This window comes from Martes martes (genome assembly GCF_963455335.1).
Source record: "Martes martes genome assembly, chromosome: 11".
Classification (NCBI taxonomy): domain Eukaryota; kingdom Metazoa; phylum Chordata; class Mammalia; order Carnivora; family Mustelidae; genus Martes; species Martes martes.
The window spans coordinates 4,527,377-4,544,726 of record NC_137899.1 but is presented as its reverse complement, the minus strand read 5'-3'; the positions used below and the strand labels follow the sequence as shown (position 1 = coordinate 4,544,726).

The window sequence follows — 17,350 nt, the reverse complement described above, 5'->3', positions numbered from 1 at the left end:
TAGTAACAGTAGGGGATGGTTTTCCACTTGGAAAAACAGATTTCTTTGCAATATATTAGAACATGGATCCACTAGATCCCATGGTTGGGGAAACTTGCTAGACCCACCGGGTGTCGGAGCTGAGGTCCAGACGTGTGGGGAGAGAAGATGGATGATGAAAGGAGGCGGCAAGGGATCAGGAATGTTCACATGTGCCCTGGGAAAATACTGTCGGGTCTCTCCTCCATCATTAACCACCCAGACACAATGTGGACACTACGTCTAAACAACAGACATCAGAATGCATTTAATTTTGCCACCATTTCCTTAGGTCCTTTAGTGAAATAAAATACATTCATTGTCTAAATTTCCATCAGTCCTGCCTTTGCAAATGGACCTGTGACATTGGAAAACGTGTCCTGCTTTTCCCTCCACTCAGTCGCTGCCTGAGAGACCAGGTCGCGCATACAGGGTGTGCAATGATCTGGGCGCCTCATACCCAGGTCCACACGAGGCCGTCCTGTGGTCTCATGGCTGAGTGCTGAGGGGCTTCCTGTGTGGGATCCCTGGGATGAACCAGTCCTTTCACCCACAGCTTGGCCCGCAAATATCTGTGAGACCGGGGACCCTCTTCCTCCAAGGGTCACAGCATGACCTGCTTCCTCTGTGAAGCCTTCCTTAGCCCCCCACGCGGATCCCTCGGACTCTTCTGTTTGCCTCACTGCCCTGATCTGTAAAATGGGGGGAAAAGAGCACCACCCTCACAGGGTTTCTGGGTTGGTGAGATGAGTTTGTGAGTACAAAGCACTTGGATAGCCTGGTGGATGAAGTACTCACCTGCATGAATGACAATATTAGGGTGACAGGCGTCATCCTCTACTATGACTGTGTTTTCTTGTTCAGTGCTAGACTGTGAGCTCCTTGCAAACTGGGACTAGTTTTTGTGAGTTCCGGGAGCACCATGAACGTCCATTGACCCAGGGAAAGAACATACAGATGAACCAGTAAAGGCATGAGTGAATGGGAGAATAAGCAGCTGTACGGGGGCACCTGGGTGGCTCAGTGGGTTAAAGTCTCTGCCTTCGGCTCAGGTCATGGTCCCAGGGTCCTGGGATCGAGCCCCCCATTGGGCTGTCTGCTCGGCAGGGAGCCTGCTTCCTTTCCTCTCTCTCTGCCTGCCTCTCTGCCTACTTGTGATCTCTGTCTGTCAAATAAATAAAATCTTTAAAAAAAAAAACCAAAAACAGCTGTATGAACTGACCATTAGGGCCCACAAGGCCCTCCCCACTTGCTGCCTTTTGGAGCATATATGAAATCCAGTGCGATGGCTTGGAGTCCATCTGTAGGTTACCTCCTCCAGAAGCCCTCCCTGACTGCTGAGCTAACTCAGCACCCTGGCCAGGTCCTACCGACTACACTGTCCCGCCTTTTATTCTTCGAAGCACACAGCATGCTCTCGAATCATTTTATCTCTTCAATTACTTGTGTGCTTCTGTGCTGTCACATCAGAACGTAAGCTCTTGAGAGCCTGTCGGGCCTTCGTGCTCAGGGCCTTCAACGGTGCCTGGCCCGGAGTGCATGCTCAATAAACATTTGACAAATGGACAGATGCTCTACCAAAAGGAGAAAAGGCACCCTTTTGCGGGAGAGCCGCCTCCCAAGCCCTCCAAGACACACAGCGACCTCCCGGGATAGCTTATGTATTTGCAGGAGCCTGCCGCTGGACCTGGTGAGGACCGCATTTGCATTTCCAAGACTGTGTCATCTTATTTGCAAGCCCAGGATGTCCATCAAACGTGTTCAGATTTGAGTTTATAATGAACAATAAGAACGCGCGGCTTCTCTCTGGCAGCTCCAAATAAGAGTCGGCGAGAGCCTTCTGTCTGACGTCTCCTGCTTTCGATGTGGAAAACGGTGTTTAAAAATATATGTGACTTTCACCAGAATGTTGTCTGTTATGGAAACTAAGGCGGTGATTCACGGGGAATAAATATGGGACGCGTGCATTGGGCTCCAGGCATCCACGCGTGTTCTGCTGGTTACGCGGAAGGGTGATACGCGTGCAAGGCTGTGAGTCCAAGAAGTCAAGATGCTGCTCACCTAACAGGCTTGAAGCATCTTCGCACGCTCCTCTTAGCAACAGTGGGAAAGTGAACACCTCTGTCTTCTGGACTGGACACCCCATTTTTTAATATGATGTAAATTTACTCTTAGTATGCAATTGTTCTTTAATGGGATAACCATAATGAGGATCCCGCCCACCCCCGGCCTCCCGCCCGCTCCCAGGGTGTCTGAGCACCTTGAGGAATAAGACTCGGACTTACCGGTGAACTTCTGAGTCTGGTGATGGGGTTGTTGGTGGAATGTCAGAATTGGCTGCGTGTCTGGCCGTGAAATGAACCTTCCCGGTGTATCCTGGGATATTGGCAGAGCTGAAAGAAAGCGTTAAAGATAGGGGACAGAGGAAATGAGAAGAGGCGTTTGTGAAGCAGTCCCGGTCACCAGCACCCACACACGAAAGTACGAAGGACGACTCGGGAAATCGGGCTGGCAAACAGGAAAGGGTGCAGGCGGGGGCACGCTGACTCAGAGATGCACTGATAGCCGCTCTCCTCTAGGACTGAAGAAACTGACTTCCAGCCCATGTTTTTCCCATTATTTGAATCTGCAAGTATTTTACATACATGATTCACCGCCGAGCTGTTTCCTAATGAAGGAGGACGTGGGTTCTTTATGGAACCCCAGACCTGTGTTCCACACATGACTCTGTCTTGTGGACTCCAGTCCTAGTGGACATGCAACTGTGTTTGTTGTTTTTTTTTTTTTTTTTTAAGAGATATTATGTATTTATTTGAGAGAGACAGAGAGAGAGCAAGCCAGTAAGAGCAAACTGGGGGAGCGGCAGGCAGAGGGAGAGGGAGAAGCAGACTCTCCGCTGAGCAGGGAGCCCAATGCTGGTCTCGATCCCAGGACCCTGGGACTATGACCCGAGCCGAAGGCAGATGCTCAACTGACTGAGCCACCCAGGCCCCCATAGAGCTGTGCTTTCAAAATAATATTTTCTCATCACCATTGTTGTACTGCATTCTTGATTTCACATAATTTCTTGAAATAGCACAGATTTAAACCATCATCGGCTTGTTCAGTTCTATCCCGCTTGACTCTTCTGCCTTCTCTGTCCTTGTCCCAGCAGTGAGAGGGGAAAGAGACTACATGGGAACATACGGGAAGGTGTTTCACAGTAGATATAAACTCCCTATCTAGAAAGGCAAGCAAGTATCCCAAAGAAGTATCTTAATAAGCAGCTCAGAGGTGTATGAATAATAACTAATATTTTTGGCCATCTTTACAGCATACAAATGCTTGGAAGTAAATGCTTTGCCGAGCGAGAGGTGAGGCTGAGCTCCGGGGCTGGGCTGTGTGGGCTCGGTCCCCGCTGCTGCTTACCACCTGTGGCCGTGGCCTCCACCACCAGGGACGGTACGAAATTTAAAGTGTATTTCAAGGAGCAAGAACCCAGTACGTGCAAAGCCTGATGCTCACTCAACTAGTACACGGTCTTTGTGGACTCGAACTCCTAGCGTCCTGTCGGTGCTGGAACCTCAGCTTATCGTGCGTGTTCGGGAGGGAGAAGGATGATTGACGCCATCGTTCATACACCAGCGGCGAGGAAAGGGCCAAGACAACAGGCAGCCACTTCCAAGTGAAGCTTATCCAGCACGGGGCAGCTGAAAAGATGTTTGGACAGTGGTTTCCAAATGTTCCCACACACTGAAAATTCATGGGGATTTTTCAAAGGTACCCATGCCTGACTCCCAGCCCCCAGACATCCTGATTTAACTGGTAAGGGCGTGCGACCTGGGATGTGGGGTCTTTAAAAGCTCTCAAGATAATTCTAGATAAGCGATGCTTCGAAGTTTGGAAATCCCCGTGTCAGTGCTGCATTTTCAGGTTTGTTGGAGGGACCCGGGTGATCAAATGAGCGTTGCAAAATTCTAGGCAGCGCCCTTTAGGATTTCCTGGAATTTTCTTGAAGAAGTGTGACTGTATGTCAGAGAGGTAACCAAAAACGGGGCAAAATTATTCATGTGTCTGTCTTTCCCCCGAACATTCTGTAAAGCTTCCATGCATGTTACAGAGGAAATCCCCTTCCTCTGTGTGAGATGTTGTTGTTTTTTTTTTTTTTTTTTCCACTGTCTCCGAAACACCTGCAGAATTAAAATGCCTCTAAAGTCACGGCCTTCCAGGAGAGCAGTTAAGAAGTGGAAGATGGAGGCGAGCGGTTTGTCAATCGGGAGGGGAGCTTGATAGAGGACATCATACAGCTCTGTGTGCCTCGTGGGAGAGGTAATTGATGTGAAGGGATATTATACACTACATTATAATGATGATGTGATGTTACCTTACATCACATCCAATAACAACAAACCATGAGCCAGGAGACTCCGTTAAAGGTAAGCCACTTAGGCTTAAGAAATGAAATCAGTTGCATAATAAACCAATTTTGAAGTTCAGGCAAATATTTGAAAGCAGAAGTCCTCACCCACGCCGCTTCTAAATCTATTCCATTTACCACCACCGCCCCCTTGCAGGGACATCATGGGGGGACTTTTTTCCCATCTATTCAAGAAGAGAATAGTCTCTGGGGGACAGTCTAGAGCCTTGTTGCCGAGGGTCGACATGGTTTTCTAGAGGGAGGAGACAATCTATGAAAGGCGCTAAAATGTGAGGGCTTTGAAATGCACTTCCGGATGGGTCCCATGGTCAAAGACCCCCTCCCCCACTTAAGGGGATCTGAGACAAGCTGGAACTCATTTAAAAATAAGACGTCTTCATTGTTTGTGTTTCCTGCAGAGCTTCTAGGCCTTTGAACCCTTCTGGTGTACCCTGATTCCTGGAGTAAGCCCGGTGTGGGGGAAAACGTGATCACCTACATTTGCAACTAACGGGTCTGGTTCGATCTAGTGAAATAAAATACAAAACAAAGAATTTTAGACTATAAGGAACTCAGTGAGCCTCTCAGAAAAAGGAGCACCGAAGGTGTGTGATTCCAAGCTAAACAGGAAGAAAGAAACGGTGGGAAGAGTAGGTTGGGTGGAGAACACAGGTCGTGTGCACGTGGGCTGGGATCTCGGCCTGCACACAGCCTCTTCGCTGTCCCACGGACAGGGCTCACGCTCACTGAGGCAGCGCGGTATCCCAGGGGCCGTTTGAAGGCTGGCGTGAATTGACTTAATCCTCCAAGACCCTGTGTTGTAGGTCCTAGAATCATGCGTCTGGTGCAGGTGCAGGAACGGAGGCTGCAGAGAAAGTCCAAGGAACGTGTCCAGAGCCGTGGGGGCCGGGGCGGGGGGGGGGGAGTGTGCAGAGCCACCCTACCCAGGAGGCCGGGTGTAAGGCCCGGGCAGGAGAGCTCTGCTGCCTCCGAATGGTCGCATTTACTCAGGGCGTGGGTTCCCACGCAAGTTCCAGTCGATTCGATGATCCTTCACGGAGAGCTGTTAGTGTCGGGTGCACGTCCAGGCGGAAATCAGCCAGGCCTGCTCCCGACTCCTTTCACGTTCATGAGAACGGTTTTAAATGTACAAGCAGAGATTTGAAGAGCCCAAGTGGGGTGAAGACCACCGATGCAAAGTAAGGGGAGATGGAAGGGGGCGAAGGGGAGGGATACAGAGAGAAATTGGTGTGAGGGCAGAGGCAGAGGGCGGAGAGGATGGCACTGAGTCCTGGGACTGCCCCTACCAGCCGTGGGGCCTTAGACAACAGAACTGAAGCTCTTGGAGCCACACTGTGCTCTGGTGGGGGGACTGTGGCTCCCCTGGATGGGGCAGGGCAGGGGAGGGGTCAAGGCTGGCCCAGAGCAAGGGGGTGGGGCGGGGTCAAGGCCTTCAGGATGGCGGAGAGAAAGGCGCTGCCGAGCTTCCTTGGGGAGCCCACTGCTGGAGGGGAGAAGGCAGGAGGGGTCTTGAGCTCGGATGTACTTGTTCTGACTGTTGGGAGAGAAATCTAAGTAACACCACCATCAGTTTGGACACTGGGTTGTGTTTCTCAGGATTGAAGCTATTTGGGCCCCAAGATCTGCTCAGGAATTACAGTTTTATTGTTATCCTTATCCACAATAATATGGCTGTTGTTACCATTTACTGTTACTTGTTTTTCCTCTGTTCTCAGACTGTCCCGGAAGGCAAGGGGACGCAGAAATAACCCAGAGGCTTCGAACACCAACGGGGCTGGCGTCTACGCCTGATGCCGACGCGTGTCCTTGTGGGCAGGGCACGAGCTTGCCCTGGGGGTTAGGGAGCCCGTCTCTCAGCCTCTCCTGAAATGAATGCTCTGGGGCTCTTGACATCATGCTCTCCGGCCTCAGCCTCCTCATCTGTAAAATGGGGACCAGACCAGTGCCTGGGCCTCATCACATTATTTTGAAAAACAAATGAAGGAGTAGATGTGAAAGTCCTCTGAAAAGGCAGAAGTGTGGCTAAGGTAAGGAACTACTATTCATAGCCTCATTCTTGAACCTGGGTTGTGGCAAGGGTGTGTGTGTGTGTGTGTGTGTGCGCGCGCGCGTGTGTGTGTTTACAGGTGCAGCGCGCCTCGGTGCCTGGCAGGAAGGCCCCGCCTTCTCCCATCTCAGACCTTCTCCAGCAGCCGCCTGAGGATCCGTTCTGGACCGTCACCGCTTATTTCCAAACGCTTCATCGCAGAGACGATTGAGGTGAAGACACAGTAAATATGAAACTGCGTACAGTCCTGAAATGAAGGATTACAGCCCTGTGGAAGGCAGCCCAGGTGGGGGGAGGCGGGGCCTGGTGGGTTTGGGAAAACAGGCCAGTGGTGTCTGGAAAGCACCAGGTGTGGGGGCGGGAGGCACGGGTCCACGGCCGACTTCCACCCCGCTGGGTTCACTGGGCTGTGTCCGCTGGGCGAGCACCTCTCCTTCTCTGAGCCTGCTTCCCTGCCGGTAAAAGCAGGGGCTGGGCCAGGTGAGAGCCACCACCTAAGACCCCAGCGGCGTAGCTCCAGCAGCTGGTTCTTGGCAAAAGAAAACCCACTTCCAACATTTCCTTAGGAAAGAGCAGGATTGTATGCCTTTGGATCCTGCCTTGGCACAGATAGGCTGTTCCCTATCATTCCCACACTTGGGTGCTTTTTACACCGACAACCCATGAATGCAAAGCATTACGGAACTGCATGGAATCATAGGTAATTACTAAAAACGAGCCTCTCGTCAACCCTGCTCATTAAGCTCTTGCAAAGAATATAGCTCTTACATTCAAGGAAAGGATAAAAAATCAGATTTGGGGAGTAAAAGGGGTTTCCTTAGTTAGTTTTTCCTTATGTTCGTTTTTACCTTACTTTTTTTGGCTTGACACAGATTCTAAGTGAGAAGTGACTCTGCATTTTTTTTTTTTTAAATTCCTGAATTGTATCCTGATCCAGTAAACAGTACATGTTTCCCGAAGGAATGAAAAAGCCATTTTTCCTGACCTTTAGGATTTCCTGTTGAACTCAATGGATATTGTGGATTCACTTAGTTCCTAAACTAGTCTCAAGTTACAAGTTGAACTACAACGCAAACTGCATTAATACTTTGAGTCCCTTAACTGTAAATGTTTTGTCATAACCGAGCACTCCTACAAATCAAAAAATACTTCAATCTTAATGAGAAAACTCTGTTTTTAGGGATTTATTCTACATAAATGCATGCATAATTGTGCAAAGATGTATGCGGAGGTATTTATTGTTACATTGTTCACAATAGAAAAAATGTGTACTAAGCCCTTGGCCTCTGTAAACTGTAATATAGCCTTTCAGGCAGCCATTGAAAAGATTTTAATAGTCCTGCATAATGTCAGGGAGAACGTGCATTGCGTATTTCAACTTTACACCCATCACAAATGTACTCACACAACAATGCACACGGACCTATACTTTGTGGATGCTCATGTGTCTGTGTGGGGGGAGAGTAAGAAATATATCGAGTTTTAATTTGGGGGTTGAAAATGGAAGAGACGTTTACTTTCCACACTTTAAAAATATTCGAGTTGTTTTTTAGTGAAAACATTTGGAACATTAAAAAAAAAAAAAAGGCAGGTGAGTTTTAACCCTAGCATCAAAGGAGAGCACAAACATACAGAATAAATACTCGTTCTGCTGTAAGTTTACATAAAATTCCCCCCCAAAAATGAGTTTGCAACATGCTTAAGAATGTTCGGGTGTTTTGACTCCAAACTTCACTTGGAGGAGTCTCCCTTAAATAAACAATCCCAAATCATAAAAAAGAGTCACATAAAAAAGTGTTTGATAGCATTGTTTATCATAACAAAAAAATGCAAAGGAATTGCATATGTCACCTAGTCATGTGAACTAGTCAATGACAAACACATCTACACAAATAAAAATTATAAGGAGTGCATAATAAATGTACCCACAATACCGTTGTAATGTTAAGGTGGTAAAATATTTTTTTGACAGTATAATTCAAATTTTTACTAAAATTTATATCTGTATACAGAATAAAACATTTTTTATAGTGGTTATCTTTAACTTGTGGAATTATGAGTTATTTCTTTTTACAATTTTTTATTTTTATTATTTATTTATTTATTTATTTATTTAATTTAAAAATTTTTTAATAAACATATAATGTATTATTAGCCCCAGGGGTACAGGTCTGTGAATCGCCAGGTTTACACACTTCATAGCACTCACCATAAGGTGGTAAAATTTCAAAATGTAGTATGACCTGAGCTAGTGAATACAGGAAAGCAAGACTAAAAGTGCATAGGACAGGTGGTACTATGTCAAAATCTTAATAATGGTTGTGTGTTTGTGGGACAGTGTGGTTAAATTTTTTATTGTGACCAATTTCTCTGTGCTTTTTTCCCCTTAATGATCAGATTTAGTTCTACAATAAATTTTTAAGCTCTTTTTTAAACCGTTGGTACAATCACTGGCAATTTGAAAACCCTGGCTGCATCAGATGACTTGGTAACCAGAAAGCAGAATCTGAAATTAAGGAGGGCAATTTGAAAGACAGTCACTCTTTCGGGAGATTGGTGATCCCAACAGTGGAACCACCTGAACGAAGGCCTTGAGCCTCTGAAAGCTGGCTTCTGTTGATGGAGTAGAGAGCCACACTCAGATACCACAATTAAGTCTCATGAATTATGGGGAGAATCCTGATGATAATACCATGAAGACATTTTCCTTTAAGAAAGTTTAAGATAAGGAATTAAGAGGAGAGTAATATTTGCTTTGGTATAGGATGGCACGCTATATTCTGAACTTGACACAAAAGTAGTCAAGTTCGTGCATTTCTGGGTGTGGGATTTTATGCAAATGGCATCATATGGTGTTGTCTTTTAGCTCAATGTAGTTTTGAAAAAACAACAAAATATTTTGTTTAAGAGTCGGTATATAGGGGCGCCTGGGTGGCTCAGTGGGTTAAAGCCGCTGCCTTCGGCTCGGGTCATGATCCCAGCGTCCTGGGATCGAGCCCCACATCGGGCTCTCTGCTCAGCAGGGAGCCTGCTTCCTCCCTTCTCTCTCTGCCTGCCTCTCTGCTTACTTGTGATCTGTCTGTCAAATAAATAAATAAAATCTTAAAAAAAAAAAAAGAGTCGGTATATATGTAGTAAAACTGTCAAGCAAAGCAAGTGAAGGCTAAGCACACAGTCTGATGGTGATGACTTCAGGGTTGGGAAAGGGGACCCAGGGAATGGGGTTGGGAGGCTCACAAGTGTCTTAAAAGATATTGGTAAAATGTTATCTCTTTATCTAGGCAGGAAGGCACACACATTTATATGTTATTTTACTTTATAAGTTACATAGGGCACTACATATTTTTGGACCTATCAATATTTCCTAATAAAAGTGCAAAGCATTTCTTTGTGTTCAAAGATTAGGATGACGTGAAAAACTGAAAGCTGATGGGAAGAAGAAACTTTGCGAACTTGGTGGCCCTCTAGTGCCCAAATCGCACAAGTACAATACACGTCTTCTTTTCAGAGATCCACACTCTTTCACTTCCTTAAAAACAAAAATCAACAGCAAGACCAGGGAGAGAGGCATGGTCCCAAAGTTACCCAGGTTAGACGGTATGTCTTACATACCGGCTACTTTTCACTCTCTTGAAGAATGACCCAAGAGCACATGTTTCGATTCTTTGGCAAGAATGTTTCATAGAATGTTTCACATTTTAAAGATACATTTCAAAAGAAAAACAGTATTACATGTTTATACCTCTAGGATCTTTTTTTAATTGGGTTCATCCCCATGTCCTTCTTTTAACATCTTTAGAATTACTACATTTAATAGAACTAATTTCCTTGCAAAATTTGAGGAAGAATCACACCAAAAGATCCTTCCTCAAGGCTCAGCTCAGACATCACACGCAGCCTTTGGGTCCCACGGGTGAAAGTGGTCTCTCTGTGCATGTGAGCTTCGAAAACAGGAAACTAACTTTTTCGGGGACTTATTTCAGGCTGCTTTATATCGTGATTTTTTGTGTACAGCCCTAATCCATCCCTCAGATTCTTAAGGTACACAGGACGAAGTCTCTTGTCTTTTTTATCTTTATGCTACCACAGTTCTTAACACGGCACCTGGAACGTTTTATAGCCTCTTTTGTCTTTTCCTTTGGGTGCCTTTTCTAGAGATTGAGGTGAGATAAGTTCCTAATTATATTTTAAAACCGAGGTTATATTTTATTTTATTTTTTTAAAAGATTTTATTTATTTATTTGACAGACAGAGATCACCAGTAGGCAGAGAGGCAGGCAGAGAGAGAGGAGGAAGCAGGCTCCCGGCTGAGCAGAGAGCCCCATGTGGGGCTCGATCCTAGGACTCTGGGATCATGACCTGAGCCGAAGGCAGAGGCTTAACCCACTGAGCCACCCAGGCACACCAAAACCGAGGTTATATTTTAAACATATTTTCTAGGTTGGCCAAGCAGTCAAAAGAATTACGTAGTCAGAATAGATAACAGAGGGGACTGTGAGATTACTGTAGGGTACAGGATTGCATCTTGTTTGTCTCATGGGCAGAATTGACATTTAAAAAAAAAAAAAAAAGGAATCCATTAACACTGAAAATACTGTCATGATTCAGTTTGGCCTTGCATGAAATGTGCAAGTGTGTCAGTCATCCCGGAAACTGAAGGGATAATATCCATGACATTCAGTGACTCAGTGGCATAATGAAAAGAGCGTGGGATTTCAACTTCCAGCAGCATCTGGTGAATCCTAGGGGAGTAACTTCTGAGCCCTAGTGTCCCCATTGATGAAAGCAAACATATATACATATTATACATAAGCAAGCTATATATATTTATATAGCTTAATATGTTATATGTCAAATATATTTTTATATTTATATATGATATATTGTGTGTATTATATAACATATTATGTATTTTTATATGTAAGATTATAAACTATAAGTTATATAATTTTGTATTATATTATTTTATATTATATATGTTTTATATAATTTATATAATGAATTACATTATGTTATATGTTATATTATATAAGCATATTATATAGAAAAATATACTAAATATTATTGCATATATTATTTGTATATGATAAAAATATATGTGATATATTAAATTATATATTATAAAAGATTATGTAAGTGTATAAGTATACATAACTGTATATATAAGATTATAAAAGTGTATAAATATTTATAAGTATATTATTATATAATTTTATAATATATTTTTATAGTTTATGTGAGTATATTTTGTATATATGGAATTATATTTTATATGGGATATAAAACATATCACATGAATGTATATCCAGGTGCCCAGGGGAGTCAGTGCACAAAACTGTCATCCCGTCTCTGACAAGTGCTTTTGGGCAGCTGGTGTCTTTCTTCTCAAGCTATGTCCACGGAGGCGGTCTTTTATATCTCACTTACGATAAAGCCCATCACCATGTTCCATCCTTAGCGGTAACATAAGGGAGTGATTACACATGGAACTCACCGACTTGTGTTAGTATAGAGTGTTTTAGAGCTCCGAGGCTTGGTGACAGATGTGATGTCTCCGAAGGGGTCGTCCACCTCATCGGCATTTGTGGACTGCACGTAACCACTGTTTGCATGACAAGAAAAGAAAACGTGGGTTTCTTGATAAGAAAAATGGAAGAAAAGATCAAGATCGTCCTAACATCCAAAGGAAATCTTATTTGCTAAAATAGATGAAAAACGGAAAAACCAAAATAATAGTAATAATAATAATAATGATAATAATAACAACCATGATGATGGAATAATTTGCCTTAAAAAAATAAAGGCAGGAGATTTTCCCACTTTCAGAGCAATAGTTTCGAGGCCCTCGTGATCTTAAGTTTGGGCCAGAGTGGGAGTAACAGGTGGGTTGGGATTTTGTGCCAAGAATCAGGCGGTCTCTGCAGCCTGGGTTGGCTCCTTCCCTGCAGGCGGGGATCAAGCCTGGCATCCACCAGAGCCACTAGGGCTCCTGCCGGGGAGGGAAACCTGGTTGGAAAGACTGGCTGCCTCCATCACAGAGTAGTCATGAGGGAGGGAGAGGGCAAAAGAGGAAAGACCCAGCTTCTCGGATTCACTGGGTTCCATGGTCCTATGACCGAATATTTATGTTCCTCCCATATTCCTGTGTTGATATTCTAACGTCCCAAGGGGATGGTAGGAGGGGGTGGAGGGAGCGGAGGTGGGAGGAGCTTGGCATGAAGGCGGAGCCCGTTGAGCGGGATTCACGTTCTTCTAAGAGAGGGTCACAGAGCTGTCTTTCCCTTTCCACCCTGGGAGGACCCGTGGAGAAGTCTGGGACTCAGGAGACAGTCCTCTCTCCACCATCCCGGCACGCAGATCTTGGGCTCCCAGGCCCCAGAACTGTTAGAAAGAAAAGTCTGTTGTCTATAAGGTGACATTTTGGGTTAGCAGCCCCAATGGACTCAAAGACAGAGCCGTTCCCCAACCCAAAGCAGACAGACCCCCACAGGACGGACGGCGCATGTCTTTGCCGGCTATGGAAAGCCAAGTTTAAATCTGGACAAGTAAGAAGAGACATTTCCTGCACTTCAGTGTTAGTGGGCACGTCTGTATCTTCTGCGTCGAGTATCAAAGCCTTTCTGCTTGACAACACCCAATATTAGTAGCACCCAGTGTATTTTACTTCGTAAAATAACCAATTTGGGGAAACAGAAAAATACCACTCCCCCTTTCTTTCTTTTATCAAAATCGTTAACAGATCTGTGATGGAAGTCCTGACATTAAGCAGGCCCTGTGCTGGCAAAACATTAGAAATCTGTTCGAAAGTGTTAGTTGTCTTAAACAGTGAATTACAAACATGAGTGAGCTGAAGGCAGCTACAATTTAGATGTAAATCTAGTCATTTTTAAGACATTAAGAAACACTCACTTACGTATAAAGAGGAATGTATTTGCTTCTGGAACTTGGACTCACGCTTAAAGAGAGAATATGGACAATGGACATTAACTTCATACGCATCAAATTATTACAGTGTTTCTCTTATTAAAAGCAAAGCAAAGTCTTCAGAGATACCTCATGGGGATTAACCTCTAAAAGTTTGTTAACTGTAAACAGAGGTGATTGAAAGCTGGAGTTTTAAGTGAAAATTAAAGAGCAGAACAAACGGACTCAAGTCTTGAGGACTCGTGGCTTGCTCTCCGCGGTCCTATTTTAAAGCCTCTCCTCTTGGCTTTCTCCCTTGCTGTAGGCTTCCTTTGAAACTAAACGGGCAATATTTGGCAAAGCTGGGCCCCCAATTTTCTTCAACACACGGAATTTTCATGCCGAGTGGCTCCTCCTGACCAGCCAGTCTAATTCTCCATGGTAGAGACGAAGGAGCCAGGGCACGAGGTTCAGTCATTCACACGAGCTCGCAGTTATGTACGGAATCTCAAGGATCTCTGGGTTTATTTTCTATTTTTCCTGCTCCAGCCCCAGAATCAGCCATTTCTCCAGGGGTCTCATAATTTCTTTTACTGAAAAATGGTGATTAAAAGCCAACATCTTAACATAATTAAAAAAATAATTAATTAAAAAATTTTTAAAATAAAAGTCAGCATCTGGGGGCACCTGGGTGGCTCAGTTGGTTAAGGGTCTGCCTTGGGCTCAGGTCATGATTTCAGGGTCCGGGGATCGAGCCGCAAATCCGAGTTCCTGCTCAGTGGGGAGCCTGCTTCTCCCTCTGCCTCTCTCTTCTCTCTCTCTCTTTCATAAATAAATAAAGTCTTTAAAAAAATAAAAAATAAAAGCTAACATCTGGGGGCTAGATATGCTCATGGCTGCTCTTGGGTCCTCTGAGTGGACAGAGCTGGGGACGGAAGTCAGTGTAGGAAGTGTGTGGACCCATATACTGATGTGTATTTCTGTATCTACTGTTTGTAAATAAATTACGGCAAACCTGAGTTCGTAGGATCCTTCCTGATCAAATCCAACAGCACAGTTCATTCATAGCCTTTCTTCCTTACTTATTTGTATTCTTCCTGACAGCATGAAACCTGCTTCCTGTTACTGACTAAATGTGTCATTTGTTCAAACCCATACATGTAAGAAGTGTTAGAATCGCCACCCATTTCCCGGGGAGACACAGGCTCTATCCAGAGCACAGTGTTTAGATACGATTCTTTTCGTCTTTAGCCTGACATTATTTAGTCCAAATACTGTTTCCAGACTTATTAGAACCCAAACTTATCTAGGACCACCCACTTAATGTAGTTATGTCATTTATTTGTAACATAGAATCTTTTGTCAACATCCGCCGACATCCGGCAGGTTTGGCTGTCCGTGTGGATTTAGTGCATATATGTATGTATGTATTTCACTTCCCATTCTCTGAAGTTTGTTCTTTTTTTTTTTTTTTTGAGATTTTATTTATTTATTTGTCAGAGAGAGACATAGCAAGAGAGGGAACACAAGCAGTGGGAGAGGGGGAAGCAGACTCCTCCCTGAGCAGAGAGCCCGGTGCGGGACTCGATCCCAGCCCAAAAGCAGATGCTTAACCACCTGAGGCCCCCAGGCGGGCAGTGAAGTAAGTCCTTTTTAATGACCAGCTCTATGGGCTTCACAAATACAGAGTCAAGTCAGCCCTATGGAGCCGTTCGCTACCCTAAATGTTTCCTTTATAGGCTCTCTGTAATCCCCCTCTCCAGCTCCCGGCTGCCATTGTTCTAGTTCCATCCCAGTAGTTTTGCCTTTTCTAAATATCCTATAAATGGACTCATACAACATGTGGCCTTTTGGGTCTGGCTGCTCTCCTTGAGCAAAACGCATTCCACACACGCTGTCGGGGGTTGCATTTAGTTTTGTCATTGCTGAGTGGTACGCCATCGCACGGGTGTATCTAGTATGTTTATCCAGTGCGTGCCTGCCCACTGGCCTGTTGAAAGAGTCTGGGTGGCTTCTAGGTTTGAGCATTGTGAGTTGAGCCACATAGACGTTCGAATATGGTTTTACCGTGGGTTCCTGGGAGCAACATTTGCGCAGAGGAAGGCTCCAGGGTGAGCGCCACTCTCAGAAATCTGGACCCATGGCAATACTGACTAACACATGCAGCTTTTCATTCATCAGATGATTTCCTATTTAAAAAATGCAGTGAGGGCACCTGGGTGGCTCAGTCGGTTAAGCGTCTGACTCTTGGATGTAGCTCAGGTCCTGATCTCATTTCATGAGATCGAGCCCCACATCAGGCTCTGTGCTCTCTCCTTCTCCTTCTGCCCCTCCCCCCTCCCTCTCTAAAAAAAATAAAATTTAAAATTTAAAAAAATTAAAAATTTAAAAGAGAACGGATTCATATAAACAGGAATATAAATTTTATCCTTTGGGTGAATTATTTGCTATTTTACCACATGCGATATAAACAAAAAGATGTTAATAAAGTGTTTTCATTAGGACTCACATAATGTAAGAGTTGGCACCGATGGTTTACGTCTTTGTTCTTTTAAAAGATATTTGAACGTGACCACCAACAGTTTCAGCTTGCTGTGCATATGAGTCTTATATTTTGTGAATGTCATAATCTTTTAAGAATTATTACCACTCAGCTTATACATTGGAATCTATTTTTTATATTAGGAGGTCTTACACATTTGGCAAAACATTTTAAATAATCTTTATCAAAAAGTTTACACTATTTTTAGAATATGGCTTGAGAAAAACTAACTTTGTTGACAAGACAACATTCTTCTCAGTATTTTCACCATTTGCAATACTAGACTCGGCCAGTTACGTGGTTATGATTTTGCCTATTTTCGCTTGATTGTTCTTTCTTCTTTTACTGATATAAAAATTCATTTCTAAAGGACAATATATGTGATTTTATTGATGATTTGAAATCATCAATATTTATTGATGATTTGAAATTTTATTGAAGATTTGAAAAATGTTGTCTTTGACATAATTTTTCCATAACTGGAACTTATCAAGAGCTCCCACCAATTTTGCTGACTACAGGTAAAGATCTCCTGGACCTAGCAATTAATTGTGGATTAGGTAAATATAAAATTAAATGTACAAGATTAACCTTCCCATTGAGGTGATGATTGAGTCTCTAGGAGAGAAAAGAGATAATAATCTTACTGCGGACATGTGTTTTTCTTATGCATCATCTGTCTGTCTCACACAATTCTTTATAAACATCTGCAGTATTTTTTGCAAAATACACAGATCTGCTTAGACTTCCATATGATTCATTATATTTTCTATTCCATTTAATTTTACAAAATGGTGGTTGTGACTCACCACCAGTGTTGCCACCAACAGGCTACACTTCACTCATTAACTACTTCGTGGAGGGAGTATACTCATTAACCTCTACTAGCATGATTATTCAGTCATCTGGAGAAACGGATCCCTCATTCACACTCTAAACCTGAGTTGATTTCCTGTGGTTTAAAGAGATAAATGTGAAAAGCAAAGTGTTTTTTAGAAAAAAAGTAAAGAAGAATAATATATTACTTCAGGGTAGGGAAAGATCTATTAAAAAGCCCATAAAAATAATAAGACATGGAAGAAAATATTGATGATTTCAGTTATATTAAAATTCATAACTTCAGTTTAGCAAAGAACAGTATAAAACAGAAAAGCCAAAGACTAAAGGAGATATTCTGATGCATGTTACCACTGAAGAATTTTTTTGCAGAATAGTAAACATAAAAATTTATACAATTAATATATAAAAGACAAGAAATCCAGCTGCAAAGGGGGCAAAATATGTGAACAGGAAAGTTACAAATGTGAACACCCAAGTAAGTAGTAACCGACAAAAAACAATGAGTATTGGCTATCAGGTAAATAGAAGTGAAAATGATAATGAAATACAATTTCATGCTCATAAGATTAGAATTTTTTTATAT

General features: G+C 43.5%; 1 protein-coding gene across 1 annotated transcript in view; it reads right to left on the bottom strand.

Moving 5' to 3' along the window:
• SPMIP7 (sperm microtubule inner protein 7) overlaps positions 1-17,350 on the bottom strand; it is a gene marked incomplete at both ends in the record, with an annotated part of 60,539 nt that overhangs the window by 3,197 nt on the left and 39,992 nt on the right. Inside the window, 3 exons of the mRNA XM_080818249.1 lie at positions 2,304-2,411; positions 11,977-12,084; positions 13,396-13,437. Coding sequence (XP_080674375.1) covers positions 2,304-2,411; positions 11,977-12,084; positions 13,396-13,437 — 258 coding nt within the window. The remainder of the gene's footprint in view (positions 1-2,303; positions 2,412-11,976; positions 12,085-13,395; positions 13,438-17,350) is intronic.